Genomic DNA, 15,669 nt, shown 5'->3' with positions numbered 1-15,669 from the left:
TGAGGGAAAATGCTTTTTTCTTTCTTTTTTTATCGTGGCACTTTTGGCTCCGCCTCCACAAGCTGCTCGTTGAGTCACAATGTGTCCCGATGGCCACGTTAACAAAAGCGAGCCTCGTCATCGGCCCAGAAGTTGCGAACGCCGTACGATCAAAAAGACACCTCTCAACTGTTTTGTATTCTTTGAAATCTACCTGATGTTGCTCAAGGAACATCTGTAACTGCATCACCGAGATCCGAAGGTCGGTCTCGTTGAACTCGTACGGAATGTTCCATCCTAGCGGGCCGAACTTTTTCCTCTCTTGGGTCAGAGCGTGGAAGAAACACAGGCCGTAGAGGAGTTTCTTGAACACCGCCTGGGAACGCGCACGCACACGCAGAGAAACGTTAAGGCCAGGTGCAAGGTGTGGACTCGAGGATGTTTCCACAGCTGAAGCCGACGCACTCGGGGGGTTGAAATAGCACGAAAACACCCACACGGCAGCATCAGTGGGAAGCGACTAAATCATCTTTCCCGTGGAAACGTCGTCCTTCTGGCCGTGCCGCACCCACAAAAATTGCAACGCGCATTTTAAGGAGGGGAAATAGCATTCCATAATGTTCTCTTTGAAAAAATACTGTAATGACATCATGAGTTGTTTCCGCGATGCATCAATAAACGCCGCAGCTCCTCACAGTTTGTCAGTACTGCACTAATATTGGTTGTTCTTTGCAGAGGATGAAGAAAAATGTCAATCTATGTGTTGCTGCACCGTTTGTGTTGAATCTGCTGCCTCAATAATATTTTACACGCATGGCTATTCGTGCCGCTTCCGCGTGACAACACCAACGTTCGCGCTTGCGCTTCCTCACCGGCTTGCTGGAGCTGTCGAACCAGTTGGGGTCCGAGATGGGGTCCATCAAGAAGCAGCGAACAACGTTGGGCCGCAGTCCTTTGGGGGCCTCGTTGGTCATCTTCACGCCGTTCTGGAGCACGGCCACCGGGAAGGTGGGCGACGGGTAGCTGGTCAGCCACAAGCGGAATTCGGGGTGCGTGGACTCCGGGTTCAGCTCCTGCGCAAAGGCACCAAGAAAAAAAAAAAACACATTCCATCGCATTTGAGAGAAGACGTCCTTCCTCCAAGTGTGTCCACGTCAGTCAACTTGTGCAAATATCAATTGTCGTGTACGCGTCCATATTCCGCTACGAGTGACTAAATGCTTTGAGGTGTTTGCATCGTTGCGCGGCGGTGCCGTTGAACCTCGCAGACTCTCTCCAAGGTGGACATCCAAGATGTGGCCAAGTGACAGTTCTGCAGAACCACCCAGGTGCCATCGGCGATACCCGCCTCGATCATTTTCATGGCGATGGGACCTTGGCCTTGGCCCAGAGAAAGCGATGTCAGTTTGTCCCCCGTGAAGCCCTAAAACATCAGCGGCAGACGACTTTGAATACGCATTTGCAACTCTTGAATTGAGTCACTCACAACTAGAGCGAGCGAGCTCCGTTTTGTCCGTTTTAAGTCGAGGACGAAAACGAATCGAGTATATTGGGCTACATCGAGGTTTATTTCCGACTTACAACAAATTTCACGCAGCCCAAAAACTTCAAATCGCTCTCCTACAAAATGGAGTAGGCCCGCTCTAGTCGTCAGCGGTTCGATCGCGGCGTGTCGACACCTTCTCGTGTCCAAACTTGAGCAGGGCGGCCATGGGGTCCGAGCCCGGAGACAAGATGAAGATGAGAGGAGCGCAACAGTGGCTGTCGCCGAAGGTGTCGCTCAGGTTGAAGGGCGGCGCCTCGATGAAGGGTCGGCCCAGACTGTCGGAAACGTACTGCTGCACCATCGGAATAATCTGGTGGGGTTCGGAGATGCAAACGGATACGTACTCGTGAGTCTTATTATCAGTCTATATGTGTTGCTGCGCCTTTTGTGTTCCAACATCCATTGCGGAAACGCCGCCACATACGGTAGATGCGTTTAGTGAGCCGCCAATGTTGTTAGCGCAAAGCTAGCGGACGTAAAGGCTGAGCTTTGCGGTTGTTTGAAAGCAACAAGCTGGTTTACATTTAATTTGATTTCAACTTCAATCGGGGATCGCCTTAAAAAGCTGAAAGTGTCGCACTCACGTCTCAAATCAAGGCAAACAAAAGGATCTTGGCGAGCTCGCAAGTCAGGTCACTCGTGTCTCAAAGCGGCAGCGTACCTTGTCAGGCCGCAGACATCGGATCACCAGCATCCTCTGAAACTGAGTCAGCTTCTCCTGCCACTCGTTGGGGAGCGGCGTCTGGTGCGGGTTCTTCGCAACAAGAACACACCCAAAAAGTTAAGAGTTGCTCCCAGAATTAGCAACATCAGTCTGTGCAAACCAAGCACGTTAAAAATAAAAAAATGATCATGATGAATGCACAAACCGAGCCTGGTCGTTATTGAGCAACTTACTTGCAAATGCGATTCTTTTATTTGTCAACTTTCTTTTTCGCAGGAGGGAGAAAAGATGGCTTGTGTGCAGTTGGCTATTTTATTGAGCTGCTACAAGACGAATCATTGCAATTAAAGCCCCCCCAAAAAAGGGGGAGCATTTGTCATGTGTGCGGGCGTGTAGAGAACACGAGCGCGAGAGAAGTGAATAAATATGTTGGCGAGGGCAAAGGCGTTGGCTACCGGCCATTGATCTGAAGACGAAACACGCACGCTGGAGGAAGTGAGCAACGCTCGTGTCTCCCTTCACAAGACGGAAACACCTCTTTCGGCTTCCCTGGGGGCGTGTGTGTGTGTGTGTGTGTGTGAATTGGACTGAACAGCTGTTCTGGCAACGGAGACCCAACCGATGTAAATTCTGCAACTGGAACAAACTGGATTTAATTAGATCGAAGTGGTGGCGGCGCAGTGTGTTGATTATAAATCAAAGTGTGTGTGTGTGTGAGGCTCATAATATTCACGCCGCATAACAATTGAACAAGCAAAATAGGGAATGAAAAGATTGAATTAGATAAACTTGCAGTTCCTTTATCATTGAAAAAGTTTCGGGGGGGGGGCTCTTAAGAAACTCAATTCCGATCATTTTTGGAGCGCGACTTGGGTTGTTTGTGCACTTGTGACTTAAAGAGCGTATTTGCATGAACTGGAACGCGTCTCGTTCATTTTCAAACTCACACCACCTGTAAGCTGATTTTCAAGTTTGATGACACAAGATGAGTGATGCACTTCCGATTTTTTTCCCACGAATGCTGAAGCACAACGAGGGAGGGGAAGACTACGTCTGGGCAGCTTAAATAGCACCGCTGGGCACATGAGCCTTTTTTGCTGGCCGCGATCTCGGGACGGTTCCGGCCTTATTCCTAAAAGTTTGTCAAGAGACGCCACTCACCGGACTGTCGTAGACTTCCTTCCACGTGTTCCTGTTTTGGGCCATGTCCCGCCGCAAGCCTTTGAACTGCTCGATGGCGTCCAGGCGACAAAACTCGTCCCAGGACTTCTTGGGGAGCCACGTGCACGGGTTGGAGTACGGGTTGTCCAGCCCCACGCCGCCCGTCAACAGGAAGTGCCAATCCTCCTCGTTCACCTGAGACATTTATTGGTATTTTTCTTTTTTTTTATTGGGGTTCAGAGGTGCTCAGTCGGCTTTGGGGTGAAAGTTCACGATGAAGCCGAGATGCACGGTAAGCTTTCGAGGCCAACTTTACTCGGTGGATGTGAGTGGAAGTGAGAGAAAGGGTGCGTGTCGCGATGGTGAAAAAAGACACTCAAACTCAAATCATGTGGTCACTCGCGGTGGAATGAAAACTTTTGGTGCAGTTTGGATTCCCCCTGAGATTTCCGTGCCTTTGCGTGCGGTGCTCGTTTTCTTACCAGCTTCCTGTGCATGAGCAGACTGACGCAGAGGCAGAAGGAGAAGAGCAGCTTGTCTTTCTCAAAGAGCGAGCGACAGACGTTGACGTAGAGCGAGTACGTGAAGTGATCTCTCAGAATCCGCAGCCTACGGAACATGAGGACACGTCACGTGCAAAGAACCGTTCAAGTCGAAGACCACGTTGGTGTCACCTCTCCTCCAAGTCGTCGCTCTTGTCCGAGTTGTCGATGGAGCCGATGAAGAGGTTGATGAACCAGGTGAGCGAGTACTGGTACATGGGCTCGATGTTGGCCAGGTCGGCGATGGCGAAGAAGAGGATGGCCGAGTGGATGGCGATGGGTTTGTAGCCCAGGCGGGTCTCGTCGATCTTCACCTCCGTCACCTCGGCCACCGCCTGCTTCTCGGTGATTTCGTTGGCCAGCACCTTGGACTGCGACAGGATGGTGACGGCCGTTTCGTCCTCCAGGATGTTGCCCTCAGAGGACGACAGCACCTGGAGAATTTTGTCTTCAATTTCCTTCAGTTGCCTGGCCAAAAAAAAAAAAAAGACAAAAAGGGTATGTGGAGAAGTAGATGCAAGACGGAATTTCACAAAGTGCTGGATTGTTTGATATTGAAAAAGAAAATGTACTCTAAGTACAGTACATGTGGCAAAACTCTCGTCAACAACCCAGGCTAAATCACTTCCCATTTTAGACATGGCTTTGGCGCCATCTTGTGGCACTTTGGAACGAGCACAAAACAGCAACTTTTGGGGTGAAGAACGCAAATGTACAAAAAGGATTTAGCGACGAGCGAAAGCGGATTGTCGTGAGTGTACCTTTTGTTCTCGGCTCCTTGAAGGATGAGAGCCTGCTTCTCTTCCTCAAGGTCGGGCCTCTCGCGGGCCACCACGATGCCGAGCAGCTGGTCCTGGATGCCCTCCGGGGTTATCATGAAGTTCAGCAGCGTCACCTGCAAAGCCAGGATGGACCGAGATTTTTTTTTTTAATTCAGATGGATACATTTTGGTCACGGAGTGACACAGCTTACCTTGACGGAGGTCTCGGGCAGGTAGTGCGGGTTACGTAGCTTGGTGGTGATATAAAAGCGAAAGTTGGGCGCGTATTCAAAGGTGCTGTCTCCCAGGCGTATGCAGATGGCGCCGCCTTGCTTAAAAGTCTGCCTGAGCAGGAGAGGCTCCAGGATGGGGTCCAACTCTTCACCAACATTCTCCAGCAGGACTACGACAGAAAATGTTCCCGTCAAAATTAAAAGGAAACAAGTCAGGTCAAAGGAACCTTTTCATAGCTGGCATACGAATGTTGTCGTTGGCGCGGTGCAGCGAGTGTGAAGGAAAACAGCCGAGGCCATCGTTTGCTGCTCTAATCTCGTTGCACACTTGAGTACAATGACAATAAAGGGATTTCTAATTTCTAAAATGTGCCCCTCTGAGTGTGACCTTTCTGATCATGACCTGAAAGCTTAGCCGAATGACGATCCAAAGCCACTTTCAAGCAACATTCAAGACTGCACGGAAACGAGAGCAATTTGCATTCAAATAAAAAACAATTTCCCATTTTATTACATTTTTTCCACCCCATTTCAATAATAATCAAAAGCTAATAATGACCACGGCCTGACTAATATGGATTTTTTTTGGGCCAATTTTGACATTTGCCAGAATAAAATTCTGATGACCATTAAAGCAACCAATTAACAATTTTTTTTAATTATTCATACTCTCTTTTTTAGTCTGGAAAGACTTACGACAATAAAGATTTTTTACAAAAACATGATTGTGTATGAAGTGTTGCGTATTAAGTGCTGCCCTTTTTTTCTCCACACTGAAAGTTTCGCTTCCGCAAGTATGAGCTCCTGACCAAGTCGCAATGTGCGAGCTTCATCACAGAAATGTGACTATAAACATCTCAAAACTGTCTTCAAATGTGTAAAAAAAAAAAGAGAGAAAGTTTTTCTCATTTAAAAAACACTTTGGCGTAGATAACAAAATCTCTGTCATCACTTTTAGGTCGTGGTGGGAATTATTTTCAATGATATAACTTTGTTATATAATAACTTTAACGTCGAGCATTCGTGCGCAATAATGACAAATCAGCGGCGCAAAATAAATTATTACAAACGTTTCCCCTCACATGAATATTCATGATGATCCCTATTAAGTATGATAATGCTGTTCTCATGTTGGGAACATTAACATTATGCTTCAATGACGGAATGCCTGCAGGTGGCCCGCAAAGTGCCGTTCAAAAAAAAAATTTAAAAATGTGGCATTCAAAGAACGAGGTCAGTCGTCATATTTCGTTAGTGTTTTTTTTTAATAAAGTTGCAATTGCTTTTGTTTCCTCGTGTGCTGTTTTGTCTCCACCCACTCTTGTCATAATGGTCCCTTGTGTTAGCCAATCAGCTCCCTCCAAGCGTTTGCGTCCTGCCCAGCTGTGCCTCGTTCTCTCGTCAGCTGGCTTGTATTTAAGTCCCACGTTTCCTTCAGTCGTGTTGGATTGTTGACGCTGTCACATTGTTTTGGTTTTCTTAGTCAAGTGTTTGTGCTAACTTTGAGTTTTTGGGTGTTTTCAAGACTGTGTGAATGTTTTTAATTGTTTTTCCACAGAATCGCCACGAGTGTTTTTTTTTTGTTCATTATAAGCTGCCTTCCATTTTTAACTCCCTGCATTTGGGGCCTCCACCATGCAACTACGACAAAAGTGCTGGAAAATATCCATCAAAAGACTATCATATGTGAATCTGAAAAAAAGTTGAGAATGCACATGAACGACTGGGTCTTTAAAATTTGTTCATGGGGCTCATTGCATTAAACATCCATTTTTTTTTTGTTTTTTAGCGGAGGTCAAACAGTTCAATAAACCTTGGCACCACAACGTCTATTATGAGTAACCTCCCAAAAATAAAAAGTTTGATTTTAATGTGACAAGAGCACCATCATGTTGAAAGTCACTCATTCACGAGCAGCCGATTAAAAAATGATGGATGTTTGACGTCTTTAGCCGTCATTAAATTAAGTGGCGAGTAAAAATAACAAAGTGAAATGGAGACCGAGAGTCAGGGCAAAAAGCTGAAAGAGGAGCGGCAGGTTGCCGTCTCCCGTTAAAGGGCATCGGTCACCTGGCGTTCCAAACTGGATGCAGTTCTCCAGGGTGCGAACAAAGCCGGGATCACTCAGTTTAATGATTGCCAGGCTGTTCGCCTTCTCCATGTTTTTGATCCATTTGTTGGCTTGGCCCTGCGGATCGATCATCAGAGGCCACCGCCTGGCGTTGCTACATTCACACACACACACGTGAAATGGGAACATGTTGAAAATGAATCACGGAACAGATTCCAGAAACTCGACTGAACGTGAGGTTGGCTCGTTTGTGCGACTATATTCGCCCGCCCCTTGCTTGACGAGCGACCAGTCCGAGGTGTGCCGCCGCGCTTCTCTCGTCTAATGTCACCCTGATGAGGAAACTCACGAGATGATGATGCCGTTATCGATGGAGAAGCTGTCAGTTGGGAGGCCAGCGATGGTCCAGGCACGGATTTTCACTTGCTCCCCCAGAGAAGTAGTTAAAGTCATGTTGGCGGAGGAGGGGATCTCTTTTTCTTTACATTGACTGGACCACTCCTCTATCTGCTCCTGAACAACAACAACGGCAGCAGCATTGAGGCGTCAATGGCACTTTTGAAGAGCCGAAAGATCGATGCATTGCGATGGGTTTTCCGTGGCCACCGACCTGTCGGAAGCTGGAGGTGAACGCTCCCAAGTACGCCACGATGCCCCCCGAGATGAGGATATCCCCTGTCAAGTTCTCGTAGAGTTTGCCCAGAATGAGCGCCATCTCATTCCAGCGAGTCTTCTCTCCGCCCAGGCCGCCGATCAGTTGCGTAGCGCGCTCCAGTTTCTTTTTGCAAAGATCCACCTGGAGGGAAAGAGACCGTGAGCGAATCGAACGGGTGTGAGCTTCGTTCGAGATGCCTTCGCTCAGTTTTGGAGCGGAGACGCCATCACAAGACAATTCCGAGCGGGTATAACGACGAAGAACCTGATTCTCCAGCTCAATTTTCTTCTTTTTGTTGGCCTCCAGAATCTGATTGAGCTTGGCCACTTGGTCTTGCACTTCCTTGAGGGCGGCTTGCTTCTTCTGCAGGGCCGTCATGGCCACCTCCAGCTCCGACTCGGCCTGGGCCAACTTCTCCTTCTTGGGAGCCACCACCTTGGCCACACTGCAGGACAACGAGCGCGCTTGCTCACTTTTAAATTCAACTCAATCAGAAAAAGACTCGACCGGACCATTTACGATCACATTCTAAAGCGATGAGTCCAAGGTACGCAAGCCCCGACGGGTTCCCCAAAGCGAGATCGTGCAAGTGTCTCCAACGCACCCGTCATATTTGTCCATGGCGCAGACCCACTTGCACAGGCCCTCGGCAGCGGTGGACGCCGTCCGAATCTTCTCGGGTACGAAGTCCGGGTTGCTGATGTAGCGTTCCCGGATGACGGCCATGATGTTGGCGGGGATGTTGTCCCTGTCGAAGTCGCGCAAGCTCTGCAGGAACTTGAGGTCGCTCAAGAGCTTTTTGGCGGGGCCCCAGTAGTCTTCCACTTTTTTGCCGCTCCCGGACGGGTCGGTCACACGGTCGGCTTTGATCTTTTTCAGAATGCAGATCGCCTCCATCACCAGCTTGACGCCGCTCGGCGGGCTTTTCATGGACTTGACCAAAGTGATGTCCTGAAGACAAAGATGGCATGTCATGCATTTGGTTAGCGTGTACCGTAATTGACCGAGAATACAATATTTTTTGCCAAAAAAAAACCAACTTGTCTCCTTATATTGTATACGGGTCGATAAAAATTTGTCTTTCATGTCAGAAAGTCAGTCAAAGTTCTATGCTGGTCTCCCGCAGTTTGTCCGTCTGCTTGTGCGTCATTTCGCCACGTTATCCCTCCCACTTTGGCCGCAAGCCGTTGGCGCCACTTATGAGCCCACGAGGGCACGTTGTTGGCTAATTGCGCAGCGTGGAGTCGCCTGATGTTCCGATTGTTGCTCCTTGCAAAGTTACGGTGGGAGGGGAAGGCATTTAGGAGAAAAGCTGTAAAAGTGCAGGGCGTTTTTTTTTTTTCCTAACTTGAAAGTTGAGGGGCGCAAGTTGAAGCTTTCAGGACACACACTGTAAACTGACTTGCAAAGTAAATATTTATCTCTTTACTATATTACTGATGATTACCACGTATAATGTTTAATCGTTAGATTTAAGCATTTAATTCCCGTCATAAAATAATTCATGCTCATTTTGCATTTTATTATTCATATAATAAGCCAATTAAAGTCGCGGGTTCTTTTATCTTAGAGTCTGTCTGAGCGAACCAACGACTTTAATTATAAATAAGAGAGAGAATGAACTTTATTAAGAGCCAATAATTCATATGATAAATACTTTGAAAATGAGTGATTTTATTGATACTAATTCTGCCAAATTTTATAAGGTAATCGTAAATAAAAATAGAGAAAACAATTTGTTCATTTGTATGGGGAAGAGTGAATTCAAAACCGAATTTGTATAAGGCAAATTTCGACTCCCGTGGCGCTTACGTTCTGCGTGAGCGTATCCAGCGCCGACAGCGCGGCCTCCAAGATGGGCATGGTGACGGCCAGGTCGGCGTCGCACTCGTCTTTGATGGCTTTGGCGGCCATGGCCTGCTCGTTGGTCACGGCCTCGTCCATCTTCACCACCTTCTCCGTCTCGGCCGCCTCGGCCGACTCGTGCTCCACCTGGACCACCATCTCGTCCACCTTCTTGCACGTCTCGATCAACTGCGGCTGCAGCGCCTCCAGCTCCACCTGCATGGTGGCCACCTGGGACGAGGCCGACTCCAGTTTCTCCAGACCAACCACGTAGCGACTTTTCTGCGTCATCACTTCACTGGATGGCAAGGAGAGTTTCACATGTGAAAAAATATCATACGAGGGGTCCTCCGCTCACCATGATTTACATTCCTACGGCGGCAACGGCGTGCGCCCAATCTGTACATGGCATCATGAATTTGTCAACATCAGAACTTACCTGGTTATATTTGGCCCAATCGTGATGCTATTAAGGTTCTATTACAAAAGTCCAAACAAGTACAATATTGTTTTTCATGATGTCATTCATCAGTCCAAATGAAATGGCATGACGACACATGATATATAGTGGAGAGAAAAAGTCTACACAACCCCCCCCCCTCGCAAGTATCTGCACTTCGACTTAAGTACAGTAACCTGTCTTTCGGCTTCCAAGACATTTTGGTTTACTCAAGAATCTCATTTAAATGGTAACTGTGATACTTTTCCGGCATCCGGCGATATGCTCTCAGAGTACGAACTTACGCTCGTTTGGCCTTCAGCAAAGTCTTGAAGGTGGAAATGAGCTCCAAGTAGGAGGTGGGGGTGACGTAGTTGTGCCGTTGCAGCTCGTCCATGAAGCGAGTGGACAGCTGGATGGTGGAGGTGTGAAAAGTTTTGCACATGTCGATGCAGCCCGCCCGGTGCTCGTCCGACATCTCCACGTCCTCCAAGAACCGACAGGCCACCGCCTGGAGAGCGTCATCGGGCCATGTCTGGATGGGGGGGGTGGTAATAAATCATGAACTCATTTAAAAAATATATTTTCATTATTATTATGAATTGATTTAATGGTCCAATTAGTTCAAAGTTTAGAGTGCGCCGCCGACCTGAAACCAGTTAATGGTGCAACAGTTGATGAGGGCCGGGAAGCGCCTGAGCCTGTTCCTGAAGGCGTCTCCGATGGGACTCATGGCCAAAACGATGTGCATCTGCGAGCGGCAGCGCTCCACAAACATGTTGAAGAGCGCCAAGTTGCTGCCGTCCGTCTGCTTTTCCCGTTCACGCTGGCGGTCCAGCACTCGCATTTTCTCGATCACCTCTTGCTTCTCATCGACTGCAAACAGGTTCGGCACCTGGAAAACAACACAGCCGGACAAACGGTGTTGGCATTTTGCAAATTGTAAGGAGTACAAATAATAAATAATAAAGTAAAAAATGTAAACATTAAAACTGCGCCCCCTGGTGTTCATACCAGGAAACCATTTGAGGAGCCACATATATTTTTAAAGAAGCACAGAGCGATTTTCAAGCAAGTCACAGATTGTTGGCTCTAATCATTGACTACAAATGCGTTTCCACAACAGAGACTCTCCACACTTTGCTTTTTCATCCAGGAATCAGGAATTGCTTATTACTATGTTATGACATGCATTGTAGAGATTTTATTATTTTCTTTTTATTATTGTTAGATTGTGAGCGCAGATTTTTGCCCACCGACGTGAACCCTGTCCACTTGCCTCGCCCGTGTTCAGCATGTTACCAATGTCCTCCAAGAAGGACTCCATTTTGATCTGAGTGTCGGTGAAGAGGAAGACGCCGTGAGCTTCGCCCGACGTGGACCTGGTCATGATCAGCTTCAGGTCGTCGTGCCACTCCACCATGCCGTAGGTCTTGGAGATCTCCACCTGGAAGAGCTCCGCTTCGGCCATGTGGGCCGCCAGGCGGGTCAGAGACTGCCGCCCGCTGCCGCCCACGCCCACCAAAAGGGCGTGTCCGCTGGGCTGCTTGAGGATGCGCGAGATACGGGAGACGTGCTCGATGGCAAAGCGGAACAGCACCAGGTTCATGGGCGCCTTGCTGATGGTGTTGTACTCATCCAAGTGGGACTCCACCACTTGGCGGAGTTGATCCAGGTCCAGCACCTCGCGGTAGCTGCGGTCGTCCCCTTTGGGGTCGTGGAAGTCGCAGAACATCAGGCTCCGCAGGTCGTCCTCGGTAACCACTCCGTCCTGGTCCTGGTCCAGATTCTGGAAGAGCTGATGGAAGTTCACCTCCATGTGAGCTTTGAACACCTCGTGCAGATGGCTCACGAGCCACGAGCGATCCGAGTCTTGGACGAGACGATCGTAGTACACCCTCAGGACCTGAAGGATGACAGAGGTGCACATAAGAGACTTGCAAAAGGATTGGACTTGACGGACTTCCTTTCGGTCTTCCAATTTCCCGTCATGTCTTACCTCGTGCACCCACAGTCGTTTGATGCTGGACGGATCCTCGGCGGTTTCGGGGCGTGACAAGCAGATGCCCTGGATGACGCGGGAAATGTCACGGAGGTTGAACAAGTAGTGGGACTTTTGTGGGGTGGGCAGTAGATTTTTGGAGGCTTCCTTGTACACGGACATGGTGCCTTTCACAATCTGAGCGGTCAGCGACGCAAACGGCTTCGGGAAAGAAAACCTGAAAACGGAAAAATTGCTCAATTGTCACAGTGGCTCCCAATCGGCTTTAAAATTCTGCTACTGGTCTTGAAGTCACTGAATGATTTGGGTTCTGAATATATTCAAGAAATGCAGACTGAATAGTAACCCAGAAGGATTAAGTCTTGTTGTTTGTAAATGTTGTATGTCTCCCATGAAACTTTGTTCAGCTACTTTTCTTTTCTCAGCTTTGCTTGCGAATGTCGTTAGCGGTTGTGTTTATAAATGCTTTTAAGGTGTTGCTTGTGTGAAGCACATTGAGTTGTCTCGTGTACGCAACGTGCTACATAAATAAAGATACCACGCCAGCTGCTTTGCCTTGCGGGACTGTCTAAAACACTTCAGACAGATGTTTGCCCAAATTAATTATGGAGTACATACCGCACATGTTTTGATCGAAGCTTTCCAAACTCATAACAATGCCGTTTATTTAAAGATGCTATTTTTATTGGCAGTCGTATTTGAGCTTTACAGAAGCCATGCCCGGATTGTTGTGGAATTAAAAGTCTCAAGGATTTCATCCTCATCCATTATTGTTGCTGCCTTTTTGCCCCCCCACCCCCCAAAAAAAATAGAGCGGAAATTGTCATCAAAGGATGTGATTGTGTAAATGTGTAATTACCGTATAGCAAAATGCCAGTGTATGATCCTGGAGAATATGGTGTACATGGTCTTCTCGTCAAAATCGTTGATGGTAAGGATGTTGAAGTGACGCAGGTAACGCGGCGTCACCGGGTTTCGCCCTCCGCCTGGGGAACAAGTCAGACGAGATGAGAAGGACTGAAAGCTTCGCCGTCTCAAAGTCGGGTCCTCACAAGGGCTGCGACTCACCAGGCGGGCCCATGGCACACATGACCTGAATGTCCACCAGTTTAATCATGGCACAGTCCTTCAGGTCGTACCAGTTCCAGTGGTCCAGCCACTGGCGCAGCAGTTCCACGGGGGGCTGGGCGCCGTACACTTCCCTGGCGGGCATGTTCACGTCATCCACAAATACCACCTGATCAAATAAGTTTGCACACGACCGTGAGTAACATTGTTGCGTTGACGTGCAATGACAAGACGTGGACTGCTACCATTTTCTGCCCCATGGGAGGACCAAAGATGCCTTTGCGCCGTTTGTCCAACTTGGACATGATGATATTCTGAGTCTGGGCAGCCGTGGTCTGAGCTGAGAAGTTGATAAACAACGGGTTGTACACCTCCTTGTCGACATGATTCAGTAAAAAGTCCTAGAAGGGAAAAAACCAAAAAAACATCCACATACTGGATAGAAAACACTTTGAGGGTGTTCATATTGCGCATTGGCACATGACGACGTCCTCACAGTGATGTAAACGCTCTTGCCAGTCCCGGTGGGGCCGATGAAAATGGTGGGCTTCTGGTTGGTGACCAGGAGCTTCATGAGCGCCATGTAGCGCACCGTGTTCTCCGTGGGCACGATGATCTCGTTGAACTGCATGTCCTTGGACAAAGGGGGGGCGCCCTTCAGCTGCTCCGTCCAGGGCTCCCATCGACCCGGGCCCTAAACGAGGCGGAGAGATCAGCAAAGCCTCGTCGGGCAAAAATATCAAGTAGAGTTGTCGTCTAGTCGAGTATATTATATGAAGAAATCATAATTCTTCCAAGGATCATGATGGACTTTATTGATATTTTTATTGAGCACTTTATGAACAATATGATATACAATAGCAATTAAAATATAAACAAATAATAATCATGCGAAAATGTACTTGGGAATAATGCTTTAAATCGACCAATTCAACTGCGTGTTTGTTTAAAATAATTGTTCCTATTATTACATTTTGTTTGAGATTATATTACAAATGTTTTTCTTCAACCCCCTGTTGACTTTCTTGGAAACAATTAAAAATAAATTGAAGGAAAATTAGAAGGAAAGCTATTCTGTTGACCTTACTTTGTTCCTCTTTTTTTTTTATTAAGAATATTTATATGAGTTGGCCAATTTATTAAAAGAATTTCAAAATTATTGCTATTATCTAAAAATGTGAATGTAACGTTTTTGAAACGAAAATTGATTTTTTGTTTGTGTTTTAAAATCAGAATTACTCTAAAGCTATTCAGATTTTGCTTTCTTATTTATGTTTATGTATTAGCATGCTATTTTCTTTCCATGTTTTGATCATAAAAAGTTGAGCACTTCACATGGACGCATAAACTTTTCAGTCTAGCTAAGAAACGAACACAACCTGAGAATTAAATTCTCGGAAGCGTCCGCAACAAAGCAAACCAACCTCTTTAATGAAGCGGTACTGGTAGATGGTGTCCTCGGCGGGCAGCGGCACCGTCAGCTGCTTTGTGGGCGGCCCCACCGTGGTCAGGATGGCGTGGGACGAGCGCGTCGCGTCGCTCAGCGGACCGCTCAGAAGCTCCCTGACCATGTGGTCGAATTTGAGGCGGCCTTCATCGTTGCAGCTGGCGCCCACCGACCAAACCAGGCAGAAGACGAAGATGCCCTGTGTCACAAGTCGCACTTAATGAAGGCCGCTTGGCGCGCTTTTTAATTGGGAGGACCCAGCAAGTCAGCGGAGCGGTTAGGATTTAAAGCAGCTATTTTAAGCTCCTTTGCATCCGCGTTAGTCATGAAGACCCCTTGGAAGTGTTTGATTTTGTGAAGAAAAAAATGGATGCAAGTTTTGCTTCATTCCAGATAACGGATGACAAGATGACCGTCGTCCCCAAATTAAAAAGCGACCACCAAACAACAACACGCTGCAGAATTGACTTCCAAAGTTGGATGATCCTTAAAAGTTTCGCATCCTTGTACAAATGAGTCGATTAGAGCATTACATCGGCGAAACGTTCCAAGCAGTACACAGTCATTAAAACCCACAACCAGCCGAGATGTCTTTGTTGCGCAGAGGGGAGAAGAACAGCAGGAATTCTGTGGCAATCGCAAATGACTTGACAGTCCCGTGTTAGTTCCTACTGTTCAAAGGTTGATTAATTAAACGCTTCTAATGACAATGACCGGCTGGGGAGCGCGGCAGAGAAGGTTGAGAGGCTTTTTATGCTGGTATGCGCCATGGGGGGGACAACAGCAGTGGTTGAAAGACAAAAAAAAAACGCACATAATTGTGGATCCCGCAGGGAGTGCAAAAAAGGGCTCGGCTACGGAAAAGCGAACTCCGAGTGCGCCTGTATGGAAAATGAATAGAATGGTTTCATTTTTTTAAACTGCTTCTTTTTATGATTCCTCATCCTTTTTTCAAGAGTGTAACTTGGTGAAAACGGATGTGTTTTTGGGGTGGAAAACTTTCTGCTCAAGCGAGAAACATGAGCTTGTGACGGACGTCCTTTGGTGCGATGACGTTGGCCATACAAACCTCCAACCAAGAGCAGACGTCATGGTCATTGATGCGCTTCATCACGGTGGCGTCGTGAAACTCCTCCATCATGCAGTCCATCAAATTCATCAGAGACTTGACCAGATTGCTGTCGGAGGTCGGCGACAACTCCTAAAAGAATGGAAACGAAAGGGGCGGGGCCAAGTCCAAAAATAAAGCAAGCTTC

The 15,669-nt window shown here is 47.6% G+C and overlaps 1 protein-coding gene across 2 annotated transcripts in view; it reads right to left on the bottom strand.

Annotated features, from left to right (window-relative positions):
* Positions 1-15,669, bottom strand: part of dnah7 (dynein, axonemal, heavy chain 7) — a 40,365-nt gene that overhangs the window by 6,471 nt on the left and 18,225 nt on the right. For both annotated transcript variants that reach the window (XM_088315908.1, XM_088315909.1), the window contains 26 exons: positions 15,483-15,614; positions 14,391-14,612; positions 13,463-13,660; positions 13,212-13,367; positions 12,967-13,135; positions 12,758-12,884; positions 11,896-12,115; positions 11,176-11,802; positions 10,546-10,791; positions 10,202-10,431; positions 9,425-9,755; positions 8,217-8,563; positions 7,877-8,057; positions 7,568-7,753; positions 7,307-7,470; positions 6,957-7,111; positions 4,866-5,056; positions 4,654-4,787; positions 4,025-4,360; positions 3,833-3,959; positions 3,351-3,545; positions 2,187-2,279; positions 1,659-1,835; positions 1,241-1,402; positions 852-1,052; positions 194-355 (listed from right to left, as the gene is read on the bottom strand). In XM_088315908.1, the coding sequence (XP_088172034.1) occupies positions 194-355; positions 852-1,052; positions 1,241-1,402; positions 1,659-1,835; positions 2,187-2,279; positions 3,351-3,545; positions 3,833-3,959; positions 4,025-4,360; positions 4,654-4,787; positions 4,866-5,056; positions 6,957-7,111; positions 7,307-7,470; positions 7,568-7,753; positions 7,877-8,057; positions 8,217-8,563; positions 9,425-9,755; positions 10,202-10,431; positions 10,546-10,791; positions 11,176-11,802; positions 11,896-12,115; positions 12,758-12,884; positions 12,967-13,135; positions 13,212-13,367; positions 13,463-13,660; positions 14,391-14,612; positions 15,483-15,614 (5,469 nt within the window). The remainder of the gene's footprint in view (positions 1-193; positions 356-851; positions 1,053-1,240; positions 1,403-1,658; positions 1,836-2,186; positions 2,280-3,350; positions 3,546-3,832; positions 3,960-4,024; positions 4,361-4,653; positions 4,788-4,865; positions 5,057-6,956; positions 7,112-7,306; positions 7,471-7,567; positions 7,754-7,876; positions 8,058-8,216; positions 8,564-9,424; positions 9,756-10,201; positions 10,432-10,545; positions 10,792-11,175; positions 11,803-11,895; positions 12,116-12,757; positions 12,885-12,966; positions 13,136-13,211; positions 13,368-13,462; positions 13,661-14,390; positions 14,613-15,482; positions 15,615-15,669) is intronic.

The sequence above is a fragment of the Idiotropiscis lumnitzeri genome, chromosome 14, assembly GCF_059441095.1.
Source record: "Idiotropiscis lumnitzeri isolate Australia: NSW breed Sydney's pygmy pipehorse chromosome 14, RoL_Ilum_1.0, whole genome shotgun sequence".
NCBI classification, from domain to species: Eukaryota; Metazoa; Chordata; class Actinopteri; order Syngnathiformes; family Syngnathidae; genus Idiotropiscis; species Idiotropiscis lumnitzeri.
The sequence above is the reverse complement of the archived record's forward strand: the minus strand, read 5'-3'. Positions and strand labels throughout refer to the sequence as shown.